Here is a 22,082-nt window from a genome sequence, read left to right as displayed (position 1 = left end):
TAATTAAAAATCTGTATATGCATATATAAAAAAAGATCAAGTATAGTACAATGTAACTGATGAAACTAGGTGAAGGATATATGGGTGGTGATTTACTACAACTTTTCTGTACTTTTGAAATTTTTCAAGAAACAATGAAATGAAACATAATGTCCATATACAATTCTGAAAATGATTATAACGGGTTTTTGGTAGGCCAGTATCAATTATTTGCATAACATTTAAAGAACACGTGGGATTGAAAATGTTTTAAAGATAAAGGCCTAAATAACCATAAATAACCCTATATAAGAAACTGAACTACCAAAATAACACAACTGAAATGAAAGAACACAACGTTCAGCAGTTTTACTCCAAAAAACCAAAAAACCAAAAAAAAAAAAAAAAGGAATTGGAGAAGTGGGGATGGGGTATATTATAGTCTTGTAAGTTGGTTCATCATATACAAGGAGATACCCACTTTCATTTTAAACACATTACAGAAAACATGTGAAAATCAAGTATGTGACAGATTAACACATATTTTAACAAAGATTCCATCCACAGGCAAATTTAAAAAAATAAGTCCTTAATGACACTTTATCTTTTAGGTAACATTTCCAAAAGAATAGTTAAAGTTTTGTTCTTTTCCTTCTGAAATACGTAAGTCCAAAGGCTATCTGCCTGACATTACACCTGATGATTAACATTCTTTTTCTGGGAAATCCTGTGAAATCAGATTGTTATGATCATTATACAACTACAGATGTGATGAATTCATTTGAGCAATAAAAAAAAAAAATTCTTTTTCTGACTATGTATTTAAGGGAATCCCTGCACTGGAATAATTTAATCATAGGTTTTCAACTACTTTCTCAAAAAGTAGAAGAAATGAAATCTTCAAATAACTGCATGCTACGGTATAAAGATGGTGCCTTCACTGAAATTTCAAAAACTATTATGTCAGAAAGCACTGTTATAAGATGGCTCAAAATGTTTGCAACCTAATAGACAAAAATCAAATTTGCATATGAATGTTAGCAAAAAGATATATATAAATGATGGTGTTTTTCAAAAGTTAACATAGGAAAATGTTAAAAGAATCTACTGAAAACAGTTTTCGGAAGTTTTGGATGTGACACAGCTGCAATGAATCCGACGAGTAACTATGAGGTTTCAGGTTCAATTCCTGGCTTTGTTCAGTGGGTTAAGCATCCGGTGTTGCCATGAGCTATGGTGTAGGTTGCAGATGTGGCTCAGATTCAGCATTGTTGAGGCGTGGGTCAGCAGCTATAGCTCCGATTTGACACCTAGACTGGGAACCTCCATATGCCGAGAGTGCAGTCCTAAAAAGAAAAAAAAAAAAAAGAAAGAAAGAAAAAGAAAAACAGAAAAGAAAACTTTTCATAAGCATTCCCTAACTGCATTGTGAAAACAAAAACTACTACTGGGAAAAAAAAAAAAAGTACTACAGGATAACTACATCTTGCTGCTACCACTAATACAGTCACCTGAGCTGCTGAGGCTATTTATGTTGTGAAAGATAAATATGGCCACAAACACAAAAGCATTTTTAAATTTTCCAAGCAAGAGGAAGGTTAAACTTTTGGAGACAAAGGTTTAGGGGTTTGAGGAAATGGGAGTAAGAAAATTCATTTCAACAGAAAAAAAAAAAAAAATCTTCTTTAAGAAAATTTCCAATAACCAGAAGATATAAATAAGATTAGAAAACTACCCAAATCTTGTGCCTATAATCAATTTTTTAAACAACTTATTGCAATTGTATAATGCATACTGAGGGGTTCCTTGATGGCCTAGTGGTTAAGGACTCAGCACTGTCACTGCTATGGTTCAGGTCACTGCTGTGGCTCAAGGTTTGATCCCTGGCCCAGGAACTTCCACATGCCATGGGCAAGACCAAAAAATGAAACAAAATAAATATAAAATTAAAAAACTGAACATTTGTAATAATTTCATGTTCATGAAATCCTGTGAGTTACATGAGCTCAGAATTATCTCCACCATGTAAACATGAGGATACCAGGTTAAAGACCTTACATAAGCTAAAGAGCAGAGACTGGTACTTGAAATGAGCTTGAAACAGTCTCAATGACCAAAGTCTCTCAATGCTGTTTATAAACCAATATTAAAATTAAATAATGTAATTAATGCAAAAAGAATCCCAAGTATTAAAATTTTAAAATATTACTACTTTTTTTTATTACTAGGACTCAGATCTACTCAAAATGATTAACAGTGACTGAAAATCACAATAGTACTGCATAATGTTGAGTTTGAATACTGGCAAACCACTAAGAGGCCTGAACTTTGGCAAGTTCCTTAAAGCCTCATATTTTTCAACATAGTAAAGTCTAATTCCCAACAAAAGTTTTTGTGAGGATTAAATGAGAAATATATGCAAATCATTTGGCAAAGAAGTTAGTAACTTGTCATTACCCATTAATCGGCAGCAATTCTCATCAACTGCTTTAGAATGAATAAACAGGCTCAGGGTATCAGAATTCACTAATGGATCCAGGAGCAGACTCCAGGACCGTGGACTCAAACTCAGTTATCTTCCACTAATAACTCATAGAATTACTCAACACTTGCAACAGCAATTCTCATCAACTGCTTTAGAATGAATAAACAGGCTCAAGGCATCAGAATTCACTAATGGATCCAGGAGCAGACTCCAGGATCATGGACTCAAACTCAGTTATTTTCTACTAATAACTCATAGATTTACTCAACACTTTCCAAACAAGAATAAGCAGTAATGAACTAGCACACAAGAAATTACAGAATAATTATGTGTGATTCCTGGATTAACAATTTTTTTTACAAAGATTAGGACTGATAGGGGAAGGTGAATACAGTCAAATAATAATTTACTGTTTAGAACTTAACACACCATTTTTACATTAAACATGGATACAACATGGACTAGAATGCAAAACATTTTAAATTTTAAATTATTTAATATTAATTTATTTAATTCTAAATTATTTTTTAGGAACAAATAACAGACTTCTGAGAATATTAGCATTTGCTTACAGATACTTGTAGCTATGACCTCAAACACACTAAATTTTATTTTTTTTTTTACTTTTAGTCTTTTTTTGTCTTTTTAGGGCCATGCCCGCAGCATACAGAGGCTCTAGGCTAGGGGTTGAATTGGAGCTACAGATGCCAGCCTACGCCACAGCCATAGCCACACCACATGTGAGCTGCGTCTGTGACCTACACCACAGCTCACAGCAATTAGGGATCCTTGACACATTGAGGGAGGTAAGGGATCGAACCCTCAACCTCGTGGTTCCTAGTTGGATTCATTTCTGCTGCACCACAACGGGAACCCCTCAAATACACGAAATTTTAAAAATTACTATTAGAATATAAACTAAATCAGGAGTTCCCGTCGTGGTGCAGTGGTTAACGAATCCAACTAGGAACCATGAGGTTGCAGGTTTGATTCCTGGCCTTGCTCAGTGGGTTAAGGATCTGGCGTTGCCGTGAGCTGTGGTGTAGGTCGCAGACGCGGCTCAGATCCCACGTTGCTGTGGCTGTGGTGTAGGCGGTGGCTACAGATCCGATTTGACCCCTAGCCTGGGAACCTCCATATGCCGTGGGAAGCGGCCCTCGAAAAAGGCAAAAAGACAAAAAGACAAAAAAAAAAAAAAAAAAAATTTGTCAAGAATTACTCATAGCAATGTTTCAAACTTTTTTAGTCACAATGCACAGTAGTAAGTTTGGTTTACACTGGCTGCTGCTATAAACACAAACACACATGCTCCTTCCTCCCAAATAGTATTAGTTTCTTGAAACATTACTTAACCTAATGCCTACAATCTGATGTTTCCTATTTTTACTCTTCTTTTCTTCTGATAACAGTTGCAACACTCAGTTTTAAAAACACTGACTTGTAGAGTGTCACTGAGCTTATCAGATAAATCAATATACTAAGAAATACAAAGGAGTTACATTTCTGTGACCTGCCAACTCTACCCATGTGGTTTTGGGCATTTAAAGCCAAGAACATACAAACCACATCACTTGTCAGGCTGTTTGCCTACTACATACCAGTATTTAAAAACAGGACTCGGAGTTCCCGTCGTGGCGCAGTGGTTAACGAATCCAACTAGGAACCATGAGATTGCGGGTTTGATCCCTGCCCTTGCTCAGTGGGTTAACGATTCGGCGTTGCCGTGAGCTGTGGTGTGGGTTGCAGACTCGGCTCAGATCCCGCATTGCTGTGGCTCTGGCGTAGACTGGCAGCTACAGCTCCGATTTGACCCCTAGCCTGGGAACCTACATATGCCGCTGGAGCGGCCCAAGAAATGGCAAAAAGACAACAAAGAAAAAAAAAAAGAATATAAACTAAATCTGCTAAGAGTTATATAATTATGCCTTCTAAACACCTCTACATTACTTGTCCGATTTTTATTATTCAATTTTAATTTTCTTAGGTCATTTTTTTAAAATGCAAGTATAAATGTCAACTTTAATATATAACTGAAATTACAACCTATAAATTAGAAGCAGTTTTTTATTTTTGTGTTTGTTTTTTAGGGCTACACCTGCAGCTTATGGAAGTTCTAAAGCTAGGGGTCAAATTGGAGTTACAGCTGCTGGCCTACACCACAGCCACAGCAACGCAGGATCTGAGCCACGTTTGCAATCTAAGCCACAGCTCAAGGTAACACCGGATCCCCAGTCCACTGAGCAAGGCCAGGGATTGAACACACATCCTCATGGATACTAGTTGGATCCATTTCCACTGCGCCACAAAAGGAATTCCAGAAGCATTTTAATAAATGTTTTAACATTTAAACAATACAAATAAAGGAAAGATATTAATGAATTCTACATATACTCTTACCCCTCTAATATTTTTTATGTTTTACAACAAAATTACCTGCACGTTGACTCTCTCAATCACACAAGAAAGGACATGTAAAACATGCATCTTTGTGTCACATTCTGTAACTTGCTGCAGTAACTGAAAAAGTAGTGTGAACATGGTTTCCAAATACTGTAGGTAAGAAGAAAAAAATTAAAGTTTAGAATAGAAAAGTAAAAACCTTTGCATGTAAACAGAAATAAGAAATAAAATTAGGAGTTCCTGTAGTGGCTCAGCAGTTAATGAATTCGACTAGCATCCATGAGGACATGGGTTCGATCCCTGGCCTCGCTCAGTGGGTTAAGGATTCGGTGTTGCCATGAGCTGTGGTGTAGGTCGAAGACGCCACTTGGATCCTGAGGAGTTTCGGTGGCTGTGGTGTTGGCTCTGATTGAACCCCTAGCTTGGGAACCTCCATATGCCTCGGGTGCGGCCCTAAAAAGACAAAAAAAAAAAAGAAAGAAAATCAAATCATGTCAAAATGATAAAAGATAAATAGCCAAAACCTTAGCATTACCAATTCATGTTGGTCAAGGTGCCAATTTCAGGTCTGTGATTTTTTTTTTCTTTATTGCTGTTAAGGGTGTGCACTTTAGAATTTAATTCATCCAGAAACTGAATAATGTTTTCAGAAAAAAATTGTGTCTAAACTTTTTGTGTTTATGGAGTTCCCATCGTGGCGCAGTGGTTAACGAATCCGACTAGGAACCATGAGGTTGCAGGTTCGGTCCCTGCCCTTGCTCAGTGGGTTAACAATCCGGCGTTGCTGTGAGCTGTGGTGTAGGTTGCAGACGCGGCTCGGATCCCGAGTTGCTGTGGCTCTGGTGTAGGCCGGTGGCTACAGCTCCGATTAGACCCCTAGCCTGGGAACCTCCATATGCCACAGGAGCGGCCCAAAAAATGGAAAAAAGACAAAAAAAAATAAATAAATAAACTTTTTGTGTTTAAATTTTATACTGCTAACTAAACTTTTAACAGTGCTCTGTCATTGCTCTTTCACATTGCCTGTTGTTTTGCAAAACCTAACTCCTCAAAGCAAACGGAGCACCATTACTGCACTCACAAACCAGCAGTCTGCTATGGTCCTTAACACATGCTGCACGGAGAAATAAATTTTTGTAGATAAATTCTTGTAATTCTAAGAATGACAGAATATTTCTGATCAGGAAATAGAAAACAAAAATCTGGGCATTCGCGTTGTGGTTCAGTGGTTAGCAATCCAACTGGGAACCATGAGGTTGAGGGTTTGATCCCTGGCCTCGCTCAGTGGGTTAAGGATCCGGAGTTGCCATGAGCTGTGGGGTAGGTCGCAGACGCAGCTCGGATCCCGTGTTGCTGTGGCTGTGGCGTAGGCCTGTGGCTACAGCTCCGATTAGACCCCTGGCCTGGGAACCTCCATATGCCGAGGGAAGCGGCCCTAGAGAAGGCCAAAAAACAAAATAAATAAATAAATAAAAATTTAAAAATTAAAAAAAATTAAAAAAGAACAACCACTGGAGTTCCTGCCATGGCTCAGCAGAAACAAATCTGATTAGGAACTATGAGGTTGCGGGTTTGAACCCTGGCCTTACTCAGTGGGTTAAGGATCTGGCATTGCAGCAAGCTGTGGTGTAGTTCGCAGATGTGGCTAGGATCTGACGTTACTGTGGCTGTGACATAGACCAGTAGCTACAGCTCCAATCGACCCCTAGCCTGGGAACCTCCATATGCAGTGAGTGCAGCCATAAAAAGCAAAAAGGAAAAAAAAGGAAGAAGAAGGAGAAGCACTAATGTCCCAGTCTTAATGACATACTTAGCAAGTGCTCACTGAGTACTAGCTATGTGAAAACACTATGCTAGGTGCTGAGGGCTGAATGAAAAATTTAAAAAATGAGTAAGACTTGGCATTTTGCTTTTCAAGTAATTTGCAATCTGTGTAGGACAGATATATCTATACAGAGCGGGACAGCCTAAGGAGTAAAAACAATAGACATACATAAAATAAAAGTACTGTTTTATAATTGTGAAAAAGAAAAAATTCAGTAGTCAACTCCAAAACAGTAACAAAATAACTAAACAAAAAACAAGCAGAATAAAAGTTAACTATTAAAGCAATTGCATCTAGAATAATTTTAAATGGAGCTTTAATAAATGACAGATATACATAATTTCAGCTATAAAATACAATATTCAAATAATACAGTAGAAATTATTATAAAATTTAGAAATAAACACTCTTACCGGAAGAAACTGATCTGTTCTAAACTCAAAATCATCAACAGGTGAAGAGCAGTTAAAGAATACTGACACTATATCAGATTTATCAGGATAAATATATATGAAATCCAAATATAATAAACCAATCAAAAATAACATTTTTAACTATCTCATAAATTTAACAAAATAATTAACAATTTTGGATATTAAAATTATTTGCAATAAAGTATTTTTCAAAATTTTAAAGGATATTTGACTTCAGAGTTGTGGCTGTTTCAATACGGACCTAGAAGAAAGTATATCATCAATTTCGAATCATTTTAGAACTACTAAACATCATTAATAACAAATGACAAAAAAAATTATTGCAAATCACTTTCCCTGTTCTTTTCGTTAACAATAAAGTCAGAGAGCACATTAACATCTAGAAATAAAAGGACATTCTCTGTATTTAGCAAGATGAAAAAAGACAAAGTAAAATAGTGTCTACTCCCACCCTTCTCAGTTTTCCATAATTTGCTTAAGGAATCTTTAATCCAGTAGGTGCTTCCAGGAAGAAAAATAATTAGCCATAAGTGTGTAGGAACATGGGACTGAGAGAAAACTGTGATGATGAGGCCACAGGGAAAGGAAATAGTGAGAAGCAGAGAAGAGAAGCAGGAAAACAGGGTGGGATTGAGGAAGCTGGAGGACATACAAGTGAAAAGTGAAGAGGAGAAAAGAGAGAGGAGGACGAAGAACACAAACTCCCACTTGTAACTTCAATCATAGGAAATCCTTGAAATAACCAAAAGATAAAATCTGAGATTTTTCTAAATCCTAAAGTTCACAAATATAGAAAGGTTTGTACAATCTCTTGAACTTCCCAAATCACATCTTCTATGTGTATGAGCATATTATCAGAGCAAATCATATCATGAGAGCATAATCTCCTTATTTTCTCAAGTTTAACCTGTAACTTGACCAGCTAAATTGGCATGAGCTACCCACACGCACAATTTCCACATCAAGTAACATGAACCTAAGTCATGACTAAGTTTTTTATTTGTACTCTATAAAATAACATACCTAGGGAGTTCCCATCGTGGCTCAGTAGAAACAAATTCCACTAGTATTCCTGAAGATACAGGTTCAATACCTGGCCTTGCTCAGTGGGTCAGGGACCCGGCATTGCCATGAGCTGTGGTATAAGTCGCAGACACAGCTCGGATCCCACATTGCTGTGGCACAGGCCAGCAGCCATAGCTCTGATTCGACTCCTAGCCTGGGAACTTCCATATACTGTGGGTGCAGCCCTAAAAGGCAAAATAATAATTACGATAATAAAAATAATAATAAATCTAAAAATTTTACTTCCAGGCTAAGAGTCGTTACTTTTTTAAATGCTGCTACACTGTCCACATCTGTAATAGCAATTGGTTTTTCCTTTGCAGACATTTTTCTTAAAGAAACAGTTCTGGAGTTCCCACACTGGCTCAGCAGATTAAGAACCCAACATAGTGTCCATGACAATGTGGGTTCCACCCCTGGCCTTGCTCACTGGATTAAGGATCTGGAGTTGCCACAAGCTGCGTCCTAAGTCGTAAGCGTTAACTCAGATCTGGTGTTGCTGTGGCTACAGTGTAGGCCAGGAGCTGCAGCTCTGATTCGACCCCTAGCACAGGAACTCTAAAGAGATTTTTCAGAAAAAGAAAGAAACAGTTCTGATCATTTTACAGGAGCTTCTGATGTCTTGAGATGCTGAGCAGGCATATGCATCAAACATTTAAGTTCAGTAGGGCTGAATCCACAGATTCTAGGAGCCTTGAGCGCAGATGTTTTCTCATCTGTCTTTTATTTTTATTCATTTTTTCTAAGGGCAATGTGAATATTTCTAGATTTTTAAATGAGGTAACAGATTTGCTGATTATCTAATACATGCAAAGCACAATGCCAAGTGTTCTGCTACAAAATGACCTAATGAGAAGAGGGCACACTTATGTGATTAAAAATACTGTTGTACAGCAGATATTATCACAGCCTTATAAATTAACTATACGTCAATAAAACTTAAAAAAAATATTCTGAAGATGGACGGTAGTGATGGTTGAACAAAATGTGAATGTATTTAATGTTAATGAAATGTTTGTGGAAAATGATTAAAATGTTAAAATTTTATACTATGCATATTTTACCACAATAATAAAAATTAAAATTTAGCTCAAAAAATATTTAACAAGGAACTGTATCTCCCAGGCACTGTGTTGGGTACTACAGAAAAAAGCTGAGTAAGACACATCTAATTCTTGCCTTCAAAGAGCTTTCAATCCAGCAGGGGCAAAAAAGAACCCAGACAGTAAATAATTACTAATAAAAATGGCTAACTTGAGGAGCTTAAGAAAAGATAATCTCTATAAGGACAGACTATTTCTAGTTATCTTAAAATTGTCAGCATTTAGGACAGTGTGAGGTACACAACTGGCACTCCATTAATAACTTAATTCACAATGACAATAAAAACAAAAATAAATCTATGTGACCTAATCAAACTTACAAGCTTTTGCACAGTAAAGGAAACCATTAAAAAAATGAAAAGACAATCCACAGAAGAGGAGAAAATTTTTGCAAACAATGCAACTGACAAAGGCTTAATCTCTAAAATATACAAACAGCTCATACAACTCAACAACAACAAAAACAAACAACCCAATCAAAAAATGGGCAGAAGACCTAAACAGACATTTCTCCAAAGAAGATATACAAAAGGCCAACAAGCACATGAAAAAATGCTCAACATCACTGATTATCAGAGAACACAAATCAAAACTACAATGAGGTACCACCTCACACCAATCAGAATGAGCATCTTAACAAGTCAACAAATATCAAATGCTAGAGAGGATGTGGAGAAAAAGGAATCCTCCTACACTGTTGGTGGCAATGTAAACTGTAACAACCACTATGGAAAACAGCATGAAGGTTCCTCAGAAAACTAAAAATAGAAACACCATATGATCCAGCAATCCCACTCTTGAGCATATATCTGGACAAAACTTTCATTGAAAAAGATACATGCACCCCTATGTTCACTGCAGCACTATTCACAATAGCCAGGACATGGAAAACAACCTACATGTCCATCAACAGATGAATACAAGAAGAAGATGCGGTACATATACACAATGGAATACTACTCAGCCATAAAAAGGACAAAATAATGCCATTTGCAGCAACATGGATGCAACCAGAGATTCTCACAGTAAGTGAAGTAAGTCAGAAAGAGAAAGACAAATACCATATGATATCACTTATATACGGAATCAAATATTTGGCACAGATGATCCTAGCTACAAAACAGAGAAAGATCATGGACATGGAGAGCAGGCCTGTGTCTGCCAGCGGAGGGAAGGAATGGAGGTAGGGGAGTTTAGGGTAGGTAGATGCAAACTGTAACATTTGGAACAGACAGGTAATGGGGTCCTACTGACAGCACAGGGAACTGTGTACAGTCTCAGGTTAGAACATGATGGAAGATGATATCAAAATAAAAGAACGGATTTTTTCTTTTTTGGCTGGGTTGCTTCACTGTACAGTGGAAACTGAAAGAACACTATAAATCAACTATTCCTTAATAAAAATTTTTTTAAATAATTTAATTCACAAACACCAGAACTTGAAAGCCCCTCCAACCAAAGGAAAGCAAACTGCCAGCACACTAACCCCAAAATCTCTCTTGGTTTTCCTTCACAAAAGGACCAGAGATGCACTTAATCTATAATCATGACATCTATGCAAATAAGAATAGGAAACAAAAGGGAAACTTCAATGAAAACTAGCTGTGTTTTCCCTCCTGAAATAGGGAAATCAGAGTAGTACTGCACGCGGAGAAAAAGATGAAATGAATTATGATACCTGCACTTTAGTCTAATTGAGGAAAGGGAAGCCAGATCATAAGGGAAAACAAAAAGCCCTCAGTTTCAGAAAACAGAGAAACATTTAAAATACAACACAAATAAAAACAAAATTAGCTCTTCCTGGACTATAAAATAAATAGGAAGTACTTATCAATAATGACAATGAATCTACAGTGATTCACAATTAATGGGGGGAAAAAACAGGATTTATAGAATGAAGAACTGGGGAACATAATAGAAGATTGGTAGAAGAGAGTCTAATAAAACAATTTCTAAGACACTATTCAATAAATACTTGATAAATAAACCAGACAATGAAATGTGCTTAAGTCTATCGCACATCTCCAGATTAAACACCAGAAACTAAAATGCAGAGTGGCTGAGTGAGCCTAATGGCTCAGCACTTTAAGGACCCAGCATTGTCACTGTAGCAGCTTGGGTCATTGCCATGGCACAGGTTTGGTCCCTGGCCTGGGAACTTCACATGCCGCAAGCGTAGCCCAAAAAAACAAAAAGTGAAACTAAAAAGATAACAAACTAACTTCATAATGGGGCAAACAAGTGCCACCAAACTAACAGAACCATTGGAAGGATCCCAGAAAAGTGTGACAGCAACAGAGAAATGAATGAGAAGAAACCACAGGTCAAGAGGACTTCCAAAGAAGACTGCTGCATAAAGCAAAAGTAACCAGAAACTCCCCTGTCCAGTGTTGAGAATAAGCCTATGAGGCTCAAGGCCGCTGACCTGAGTTCTAGACTGAGACTAGCCTAATGCCTAACCACTATTATAGCCTGCCCATTGCAGTGAAGGGAATTCCAAATACTAAAGCAGTGAGCCTGGTGTTGGGACCAGAAAGAAATAGCAGTGTCTTAGAAGATTAAACCCATCAGGAATATGTAAATAAGGTGAACATGAGAGAATAATTTTGAAAGTAATCTGCTGAAGAGAAATAGAATAAAGACTTCATAATATTTTATCCTTACTTCTTTACCAATAATCATTTTCTAAGACATGACTCCATGCTGGGCCTAAAAGATAAATAATATTATCCTATATATTGGCGCTATTACTACCTAGTCCTAATTATGGTATTTTTTATTCTGCATTTAAGTCAAGATCACTGAATTACACATTTTGATGTAGTTCTTCTGAAACACACACATAAATAAGTTTCATAAAAGGATAAAAAGCACCTTCTACTTATCATCTCCTTTTAAGAAAAAAATTTAAAGCTCATTTTCATATACTATGAATACCAGACATATTAATAGAAAACTAAAACTGACTACAGAAAACTTACTGGATTAAGGTTTTCTTTCTTCCTGGTTTTAGAGTGGCCTAATTTTGTTGTTGTTGTTGTTGTTGTCCTTTTAGGGCCACACTGCAGCATATGAAAGTTCCCAGGCTAGGGGTCAAATTGGAGCTGAAGCAGCCGGCCTACGCCATAGCCAAAGCCATGCCAGATCTGAGCTGCACCTCGGACCTACACCACAGCTCACGGCAACACCAGATCCTTTAACCCACTGAGGGAGGCTAGGGATCGAACCTGCATCCTCATGGATGCTAGTTGGATTCTGGATACTAGCTGGGTTCTTAACCTGCTTAGCCTAGAGTGGCCTAATATTTTTATATCTCACACACATGTTTTTTGATATTACCCTTGGAAATTATTTTTGTTGAATATACGTGAAATCAGAATGCATTTTGTGAAAACAAAGACTAGCCCAGAGTTTAAAATCTTTAACAGCATTTTTGAGACAAAAAGGATGGACAAATGGAAAAACAAAATCTAAACTGTAAGACAGAAAGTTTGACAGAACTGGGAGACCCATAAAATGCACAAGCGTGGAAAAATAGGAGGCATTTCAATGCACCTTGTTTAAAAAAATCCTCTGCCCAGATCCTAGCTGCACTTCCCACAGTGCATTCAGGGTTTGCTGCATCGTCTACATGGCACTCAAAGTCTCCTCTTAAACTCTACTAACTGGATTTCCATCTTGAAAATTCACTTTTTCTATGCCGGTAGTCAACCTGCCCATGAAGATGGCCAGTTCCTTGTTTTACAGATAATAAACAACAACATACCCCACCACCAAACTATAAATCTTCCAGTTGTACCACAGTTTACATTACATATGGCCATTTACAAGGTTGAAAGAGTATATTAATGCTAATTTTTCAGTGGCTGAGTATTTGTTTTAGTGAAGGTGGCATTATAATCTAAGTAAAATAATAATAATAACTACTTATAATTTCCAAAAATGAAAAATACAACTGGGTCAGAAACCTTACAACTAAAAAAGACCAGTATGAGATAAACAACAAGGTCCTACAATATAGCACAGGGAACTATATCCAATCTCCTGGGACAGAACATGATGGAAAATAATATAAAAAAATAATCACTGTGTGTGTGTGTGTGTGTATACATATATATATATATAATATATATGGCTGAGTCACATTGCAGAAATTGTTGTGCTATATAGCACAATATAGTAAATCAATTATACTTTTAAAAAGTCCTCTATGTAAATGGAATATTTATCTGGAGTCCTAGGAAAAGAAAGTTCCTCTCATCTTGATACCATGTTGAAAAATAAATTCCAGATGGAACAGAGAACCAACAGTAAAGAGAATGGATTTATTAAACAAAAAAAGAACAAAACAGAAAAAAAGGAAATGAATAAATTGTACTGTACTAAAATTAAAAGCCTCTACTCAACAAAAAAACAAAATGGGGGAAAAAAGACAAGATAATGAGAGGGGAAAGATACAGACATTCAAGTGTATCTGTAATGTTATATTTCTTAAACAAAATATTTGAAATATTAATGGAAAATTATTACATTTGAAAGATGGAAAACTGAGTGCATATTATGTTAGCCACTGATTATTTTCTCCTTCTTTGATAAAATTTTTAACTTTTAAAAAGTAAAAAAAAGCCTCTGCTTTTTAAAGATGAGTCTAAAATAAGCTTCGAAGTAAAACTTTTCAAAATAGTGATTATCTTAAATCTAATCAAATTTTCCCAACATTTATCAAAAAATTTTTTCACATACTACAATATTATGATTTCCCATTATGCCTAGATCATTTTAATAGCTAAATACTGAGAAAAAGTTACAATACTACTCAAATAAACCAAAAAATTTTTACTCAGTTTACTTGATATTGCCCCAGATCAAACAATACTGTCATACAACTATCAGAGACAGAGATGTAATCTACCCAGTGGCCTCTAATATTATAAAGTCCTATACCAACTGGAGAAGTTGCATTTTCCAGCTGCTACACTATTTCTATTCTGTCCTAGCCAGCCTTGTAACAACCTGTCTAAAACACTAGGAAGCCATATAACCAAAGTGACTCAGGATTAAATCTACCTCAACTCTACAACAGCAGCACTCAAGCAGGAGAATGTAGACTCTGAAAGCCAGAGATTTAGATTCATCAGAATCTATATACTTCGTGCACATGTATATGTGCATAAACATACAAATGCACACATATGTATGTTTGTACATGTGTAAATATGTTTGTACACTGTTGTGGTATGTATAAAGTATCTCCCCACATTTCATGAGAGAGCATTTCTCACAGGTTGAAATTAGAATAGTGTATCTTACATACTCCTGATCTTAAATGTACTTTAAAAGGGGGGGGAGGGCAAAGTATGCAACATTAATTAAGTGCCTTACTACATACTATCTTAAGAAGTTATAACAAAATAATTGTGCCACGGTGAAACTGTAAAGGTGTAATAACGAGATGTAGTCACCAGAAGATATATAGGAAAAGGGCAAAAGCTGGACTTAGAGCAGCATTTCTTCAAAGTGTTTTCCTTGGTATTAATGTATATGTTATCTTGGATAGTCACAATACAAATGTACATTTTAAAAGTTGTGGGAGGAGAGGATTAAGACAGCGGTATAAAAGGACTAGAGCTCAACTCCTCTCCTAAAAACAACAAAACTCACAACTAAGAGCTGAGCAATCCCCACCCAAATGGACCGGAAACCTTAAAAAAGATACCCTACTCCAGAAGAAAAAGAGGAGGACACATCAAGAGGTAGGACGGGTGATTTCACGATATAAACAACCCCATACCACCTGGGTGGGAAGCCCCACAGACTGAAAACTAACTGGTTCACAGAGAGAGATTCACTTACAGGAGTGAGAGTTCTGAGCCCCACATCAAACCCTCACGTGCGGGGATCCGGCACTGGGAGAAAGAGCCCCTGGAATATCTGGCATTGAAGGCCAGTGGGGCTTGTGCGTAGGAGCTCCACGGGACTGGGGGAAATGGAGACCCCATTCTTAAAAGGCACACACTGACTTTCACATGCACTGGATCCCAGGGCAGAGCAAAGTCTCCATAGGAATCTGGGTCAAACCTGACTGCAGTTCTTGGAGGACATCCTGGGAAAACAGAGGTGAATGTGCCTTGTTGCGAGGGAGGGACATTGAAGACAAAGCTGTCGGGAATATTTAGCAGCTGCCTTTCTCTGGAGGTGTCCATTTTGGGAAAAATCTGGCCCCACCGGTAAGTCAACAGGGCAAACCAACAACCCAGGTGGGATCACAGCCCTGCCCCTCAGGAAACAGGATGCCTAAAGACCCCTCAGGCACACAGCTGCCTCTAATCCCATCCAGAGACTAAGCCCCACCCACAAGAGGGATCAGAATCAGCTTCACTTACCAGTGGGCAGGCATCAGCTCCCCCCATCAGGAAGCCTACAGCAAGCTCCCCATACCAACTTCAGCCACAAGGGGGGCAGACATCAGAAGTAAGAGAAGCTATAACCCTATTATCTGTAAAAAGGTCACCACACCAAAAACCTATAAAAATGAAAAGACAGAGAACTATAACTCAGATGAGGGAGAAAGGAAAAACCCCAGAAAATCAGCTAAGCCATGAGGAGATTCTCAGCCTCCAGGAAAAAGACTTTAGATTCTTGATGCTGAAGATGATGCAAGACATTGGAAATAAACTGGAGGCAAAGATGTATAATTTACAGGAAACACTGACCAAAGAGATACAAGATATAAAACTTAAACAAGAAGAGATGCAAAGTACAATAACTGAAATAAAAATTTCATTAGAAGCAGCCAACAGCAGAATACAGGAGGCAGAAGAACGAATAAGCAAGGTGAAGGACAGATTAGTGGAAATTACGGATGTGGAACAGAAAAGAGAAAAAAGACTGAAAAGAAATGAAGAGAGTCTCAGAGAACTCTGGGACAACATGAAATGCACCAACATCCGTATTATAGGGGTGCCAGAAGGAGAAGAGAGAGAGAAGGGGACAGAAAAAATATTCCAAGAGATAATAGCCGAAAACTTCCCTCATATGGGAAAGGAACCGCTCACTCAAATCCAGAAAGCACAATGAGTACCATATAAAATAAACCCAAGGAGGAACAACCCAAGACACATATTAATCAAATTGACCAAAATTAAAGACAACGAGAAAATCTTGAAAGCACCTAGGGAAAAGAAACAAGTAACATACAAGGGAACCCCAATAAGGTTATCAGCAGATTTTTCAGCAGAAACTCTGCAGCCAGAAGGGAGTGGCATGATATACTTAACGAGATGAAAGGAAAAAAATTCCAACCAAGATTAATCTACCCAGCAAGGCTCTCATTTAGATTTGAAGGAGAAAGCAAAACCTTCACAGATAAGCAAAAGCTGAGAGAATTCAGCAACACTAAACCAGCCTTACACCAAATACTAAAGGAACTTCTCTATGCAGAAAAGAAAACACATCAACAGGAAACAAAAATTCCACAAATGACAAGGCTCACCAGTAAAGGTATATATACAGTAAAGATACGAAATCATCCATGCACAATTATACCACCAAAATCAGAAGTCATGAGAAGAGGTGGGTACAAATGCAGGACACTGGAGATGAACTTGCAATTAAGAGAACAACAACTTAAAACAATCTCATATACATATAGACTCTTATATCAAAACTTCAGAATAACTGCAAACCAAAAATCTACAATTGATACATAAACAAGGAATCTCAGAAGAAAAAATATATCTCATAGTAAATAAGTGCATAATCCACCATGAAGGGGGTCATTTGTCATCATTCTTGGAATGCTGAAGTCTTCTTACATCTGATTCTGATTTCCTCTCCATCAAAGAATTTTTATGATAATTACAATTAAATAATGCAACTGTACAATTAAATAATACAGTTCTACAACTGTATTATTAATAACCATTTATCTCCATGGTACAATGTAAAGTCTATAATGTCTTGTTTACCACATCACCTAGAATGGTGTAATGCCTTTATTGAAGAATCAATAAGATGTAACAAATTGTGAAGACATATTTATATAGTTACACTGTTTCTTAACCAATTTATGCATTTTATATTTTACTTATTTTCAGAGGGTGTATTATTTTTGTTATTCTTATCAGTTAAGTTATTCTTTTTATTATGATATATAAAATATTTAATGGTATATAAGGCTTTCTTCTTTATAAATTTTAGTTGCATAATATACACAATTTTAATATAATGCTTATTTTTAAAGAAAAATTGCAATGTAATAGATGATACTAAATAGTAAAGATGAAAGCCATACAAAATGGGATAAAGTATAGAATAAATTTCCTATTTGTCTCAGCATATTTTCCACTCCACTTCTCCACAGGGAGTCACTTAATCTGTTTCTTAAGATCCATGATATAGTAATCTGTGTGAATGTAACTGTGTTTAAATATATGTATTTTATTTTGTAAAAAAAATAAAAATATATATCCATTAAAAAAATAAAAAATAAAAAAGTAAAAGTTGTGATCAACACTATAAAAAAAAAGTTATGATCAGTCCCATACTAAAGAGGACTATTTGTATACTTAGTTCAGTGTTTCCCAAACTTACCTTGTCATGTAACCCTTTTCCCCAATAATGCTTGTTGATATGTGATAGAATTAATGTTCTGCTTTTGAAGTGCTTACTCAATAACACATTTTCCCTTTATTTTTCTCCCAATAGACTCATCAGAAGGTACAAGATCCAAGAAATTTCTCTCTTTACCAAATAAAGCTTAGCTTGAAATTTAAATATTTTCTAACACTTGAATAAAGCATTTAATGTCTTTACTCTGATACCTCTGACAGAACAGCAAATGAAATTTCCCACTAGGAAAACAAAGCCTAAATCTTATAAATACTTTATTCTAAAGCTACTACAAAAGTAAATAAATTCCAGCAAATAGTAAACTCAGAAACAGCTAGGCTTTCTTAATAAACTTCTAATAATTTAAAACATGGTAAAATAAAACTGGATTCCCTTGTTTACACATACTTAAAGTATTTAATAATTAGAGAATAATATTTAGAGTAAATTCTCAATTGTTAACACAAAGTAGATCATATTTTAGTAGAAAATCCAAAGATCAGTTCTATTTGCCTTTGGAATGTACCACTCTTTCTACAATTGTTTCCTTAATTTCATAATTTCTCTAATTATGTTTTCCTTCATTGAATGTTAAAAGTAGTTTATATTATCATGGCACACATGTAAAAATGTGAAAAGTATGGCCCAAGGCTTTGTTGAGAAACAGGGTAATCAAGTGGGTTCAAAAAATTTTTAAAGGGGGGTATAGTGAGAAATGATTAAACAAGATCTTAGCATAATTCAAGGAGAAAAGAATCACTTCATTTTATCTAAAAATGATTTGAAATTCAGGGGGAAAAAAATCACTTTCTAAAGTCTATGCTGGAGTCAAATAAAGCCCAAGACAAAGAAATATACATTAAGTAATGAATACATTTACTCGGGCATAAAATAAAGAAATAAAGCACCAACGGGAGGGAAAAGCTATTCCACACCATGATGAACATTTTTTTTAAAAAAAAAAAAAAAAAACTCTTTGAATAACTGACACATAATAAAGCAGCAAACCTACTGTTTTGAAGGGGAACAAGGCAACAAAGAAGTCATTATCAAATTTTCAGTAACAGAAAATCAAGATTATTATGTGAACATTATATATAAAGAAAAAGTCCTAAAAGAAGCACTCTCCAAGGCTGAAAAACAACAACAACAAAAATCATCCTCAGAACTGAGAGATAGTAAAGAATCAACAAGGGTAAAACAGATTATGGTGCTATCTCAACTGTAAGAATGACAAATTCTATCCTGAATAGGAAAAAGAATATGTAAGCTATAAAAGCGTCTTTAAAAACTCTTCTTTTACTCTTACTTTTAAAATATAATTTTAGAATAGTAGAGTTTGATTAAATTTTTTTTCATTGACTAGTGATGAGAAGGGCAAATAATAATAGCATGACTTTCTTTCTTCAAATCACATTGTTCACCAAGGAAATTTCACAGCAGTGAAATGCCACCAACGTTCTAAAGAAAGATAAAAACTGTTTCTGAACTTGAACTTTAATGTAGGTCAAATAGCCCTTTTAAAACATTTAAGCAACATACCACTAAATCTTGATCCTGAAGCAAGTTACAAATTGCCTCATATAACATGGGTCTTAAGTCAGACTTGAATTTCACAGAAATCCACTGACCGATGAGCCATATCACCCTGCGTCGCAATGGTTTATACCTAGATAGGGAAAACAATGAAATTAAAATGTTAAATTTTTAAGACATCTATTTTGCTTAATATATTCCACCATTTTAAAAATAACTTTCTAGGGGTCGAAACAGAGCTGCAGCTGCCAGCCTACGCCACAGCCATAGCAACGCAGGATCTGAGCCATTTCTGCAATCTACACCACAGCTCAGGGCAATGCAGGACCCTCTTAGCCCACTGTGTGAGGCCAGGGATCGAACCTGCAGACTGATAGTTACTGGTCAAGTTCATTACCACTGAGCCACAACAGTAACTCCTATTTCACCATTTAAATCTAAACTGTAGTAAGAAAACAATGTGCCTTTTTTATATAAAGTTTAAAAGTTACTTCTAAATGTACCATAGTATAAATACTAAGTTCTGATCTAAAAACCTAAAAATTCTTAGGCAGATATATTGTAAATCTAATTGTTTTGTATTAAAGAATTATAACATAGATATGTACATAAAAATCAAGTTCACTTTTGTTCCTCAAGTAACCAAAAACAATCTGAATAGGTATAACTAGATAATGTCTTAAACCATAAGGCTGGAGAGGTCCTCAAAAGTAATTATTAATAAAGTAGCACATGTACTCAATTTTCTAATTCCAATTCTATTAGTATCATAAAGATTATTTGCAGAACATTGTGAGAGATTTCTAGACTTGTATAAAATATTCATATAAATTTACAGTGAAATCAGCTAAACTTTCTAATTTTGTAAAAGGAGCTCAATTACAAAATGTGATTAAGATTATCAAAAATAATTATTTACATTTTAAAAGTTGTAAAACATTTGCAGTTAACATGTACTTGTATTTGTTTCTCTATGACCATCTTTGCTAAAGGAAATGAAGGTCCCTTAGACAAGGCAAAAAACCACTTTTGCCCAAGAATTCCACCCACAAAGTCTCTTCTTGATGTTAAATAAATTTTAGTGGCAAGATAATATTAACTTCTGGATAAATGGAGTAAACTAATGAATACACTACCTTTTTAGAAAATTACGACCTTTTTTCTTTGTCTTTTTTGTTTTCTTCTTCTTTTTTTTTTTAACAGCCACACCTGTAGCAAGTTCCCAGGCTAGGGGCTGAATCAGAGCTGCAGCTGCCAGCCTACACCATAGCCACAGCAACAACAAATCCAAGCCACAGGTGCAACCTACACTTCAGCTTGTGGCAAACCCTGGATCCTTAACTCACTGAGTGAGGCTCAGCTGTTGGGTTCTTAACTTTGAGACACAACAGGAACTCCAGAAAATTACAATCTTCTAAGATTATCAAACACACAGAATTACTCATTAAAGCTGCAAAAAAAAAAGTAAGTATTCCCTACTCTCAAAATGTTTAATACACATAAAAGAGTCAAAGTTTGCAAAACCATATACTAGGATTTCAGAAAGAGAGAAGAGGAGACAGAGGGAAATGGATTTGAACAGCCTGTAAGATAAACAGTATTTTGGGCAGAAAACTTTAAAAAAAAATGCTAATTCAAAGGATAGGTATTATTTGAACAAAGCCATAGAAGTGGAAGTAAACAGGACTTATGTAGAGTAAATGAAGGAGCCTTCAATTTTGAACTGAGATCTTTGGGATTACTACAATCCTATTCCAGACAGAGAATAAAGCCCAGAAAGGTTCAAATTCCAAGACGACAGTCACTTCTGGGCAGAGTTAAAAGATGAGTCAGTTTGTTCCTCAAAGTGTGGTCCCGGGACCAGCAATATCATTATCTAGAAGTGTGACAGAATCTGATCCAGACCCTGACCCATAACCTAAACCAGAACCAGCATTTTATCAAGATTGCCAGGTGATTCATATGCACATTAAGGTTTCAGAAATACTGGTCTGGATCAGCTCTGTCCAAAAGAAATATAATGCAAGCCAAATATGCATTTTCAAATTTGTTACTACCTGCATTTAAAATACATAAAAAGATAAAATAAATTTTGATAATATTTTATTTATTGTAAAATACCTAGAATATTATCATTTCAACATATAATCAGTACATATTTTACATTGCTTTAGTTTTCAAGTTCAAAATTTAGATACTTAGAATTAAAGTCATTTCCTCAGATGCACTAAGTACATTTCAAGTGCTCAAAAGCCATGTATACTAGCTACTATACTAGAGGCACAGTCTAGACTAAACAGGCTCTAGGATTTAAGGAAAATCAAACTGCACATCTGTTTCCCTATTGAGGGCTTTCTCTCCATCAAATGTTCATTAGCTTCTTGAGGGCAGAGTCAAAGCCCTTCTTATTCACCAATGCCTCTACAGGACACGATGAATTGCAGTGCTGAAAATATTTGTAGATAGAATAAATGATTGGATAAATAGCTATTTATGGGTCAAAATTACTTTTTTTTTTTTTTTTAGGGCCGCACCTGAAGTATATGGAGGTCCCCAGGCTAGGGGTCCAATCGGAGCTGTAGCGGTCAGCCTACACCACAACCACAGTAACACCATATCCAAGCTGCGTCTGCGACCTACACCAC

General features: G+C 36.0%; 1 protein-coding gene across 3 annotated transcripts in view; it reads right to left on the bottom strand.

Moving 5' to 3' along the window:
• The window catches only part of IPO11 (importin 11), a 214,251-nt gene that overhangs the window by 114,278 nt on the left and 77,891 nt on the right, over window positions 1–22,082 (bottom strand). For all 3 annotated transcript variants that reach the window (XM_021077043.1, XM_021077044.1, XM_021077045.1), the window contains exons 16-19: window positions 19,444–19,570; window positions 7,331–7,364; window positions 7,103–7,143; window positions 4,898–5,014 (exon numbers count right to left, since the gene is read on the bottom strand). In XM_021077043.1, the coding sequence (XP_020932702.1) occupies window positions 4,898–5,014; window positions 7,103–7,143; window positions 7,331–7,364; window positions 19,444–19,570 (319 nt within the window). The remainder of the gene's footprint in view (window positions 1–4,897; window positions 5,015–7,102; window positions 7,144–7,330; window positions 7,365–19,443; window positions 19,571–22,082) is intronic.

Source organism: Sus scrofa, chromosome 16, assembly GCF_000003025.6.
Source record: "Sus scrofa isolate TJ Tabasco breed Duroc chromosome 16, Sscrofa11.1, whole genome shotgun sequence".
Classification (NCBI taxonomy): Eukaryota; Metazoa; Chordata; class Mammalia; order Artiodactyla; family Suidae; genus Sus; species Sus scrofa.
Note: the sequence above shows the minus strand (reverse complement) of the source record. Positions and strands in the feature narration are given on the sequence as shown.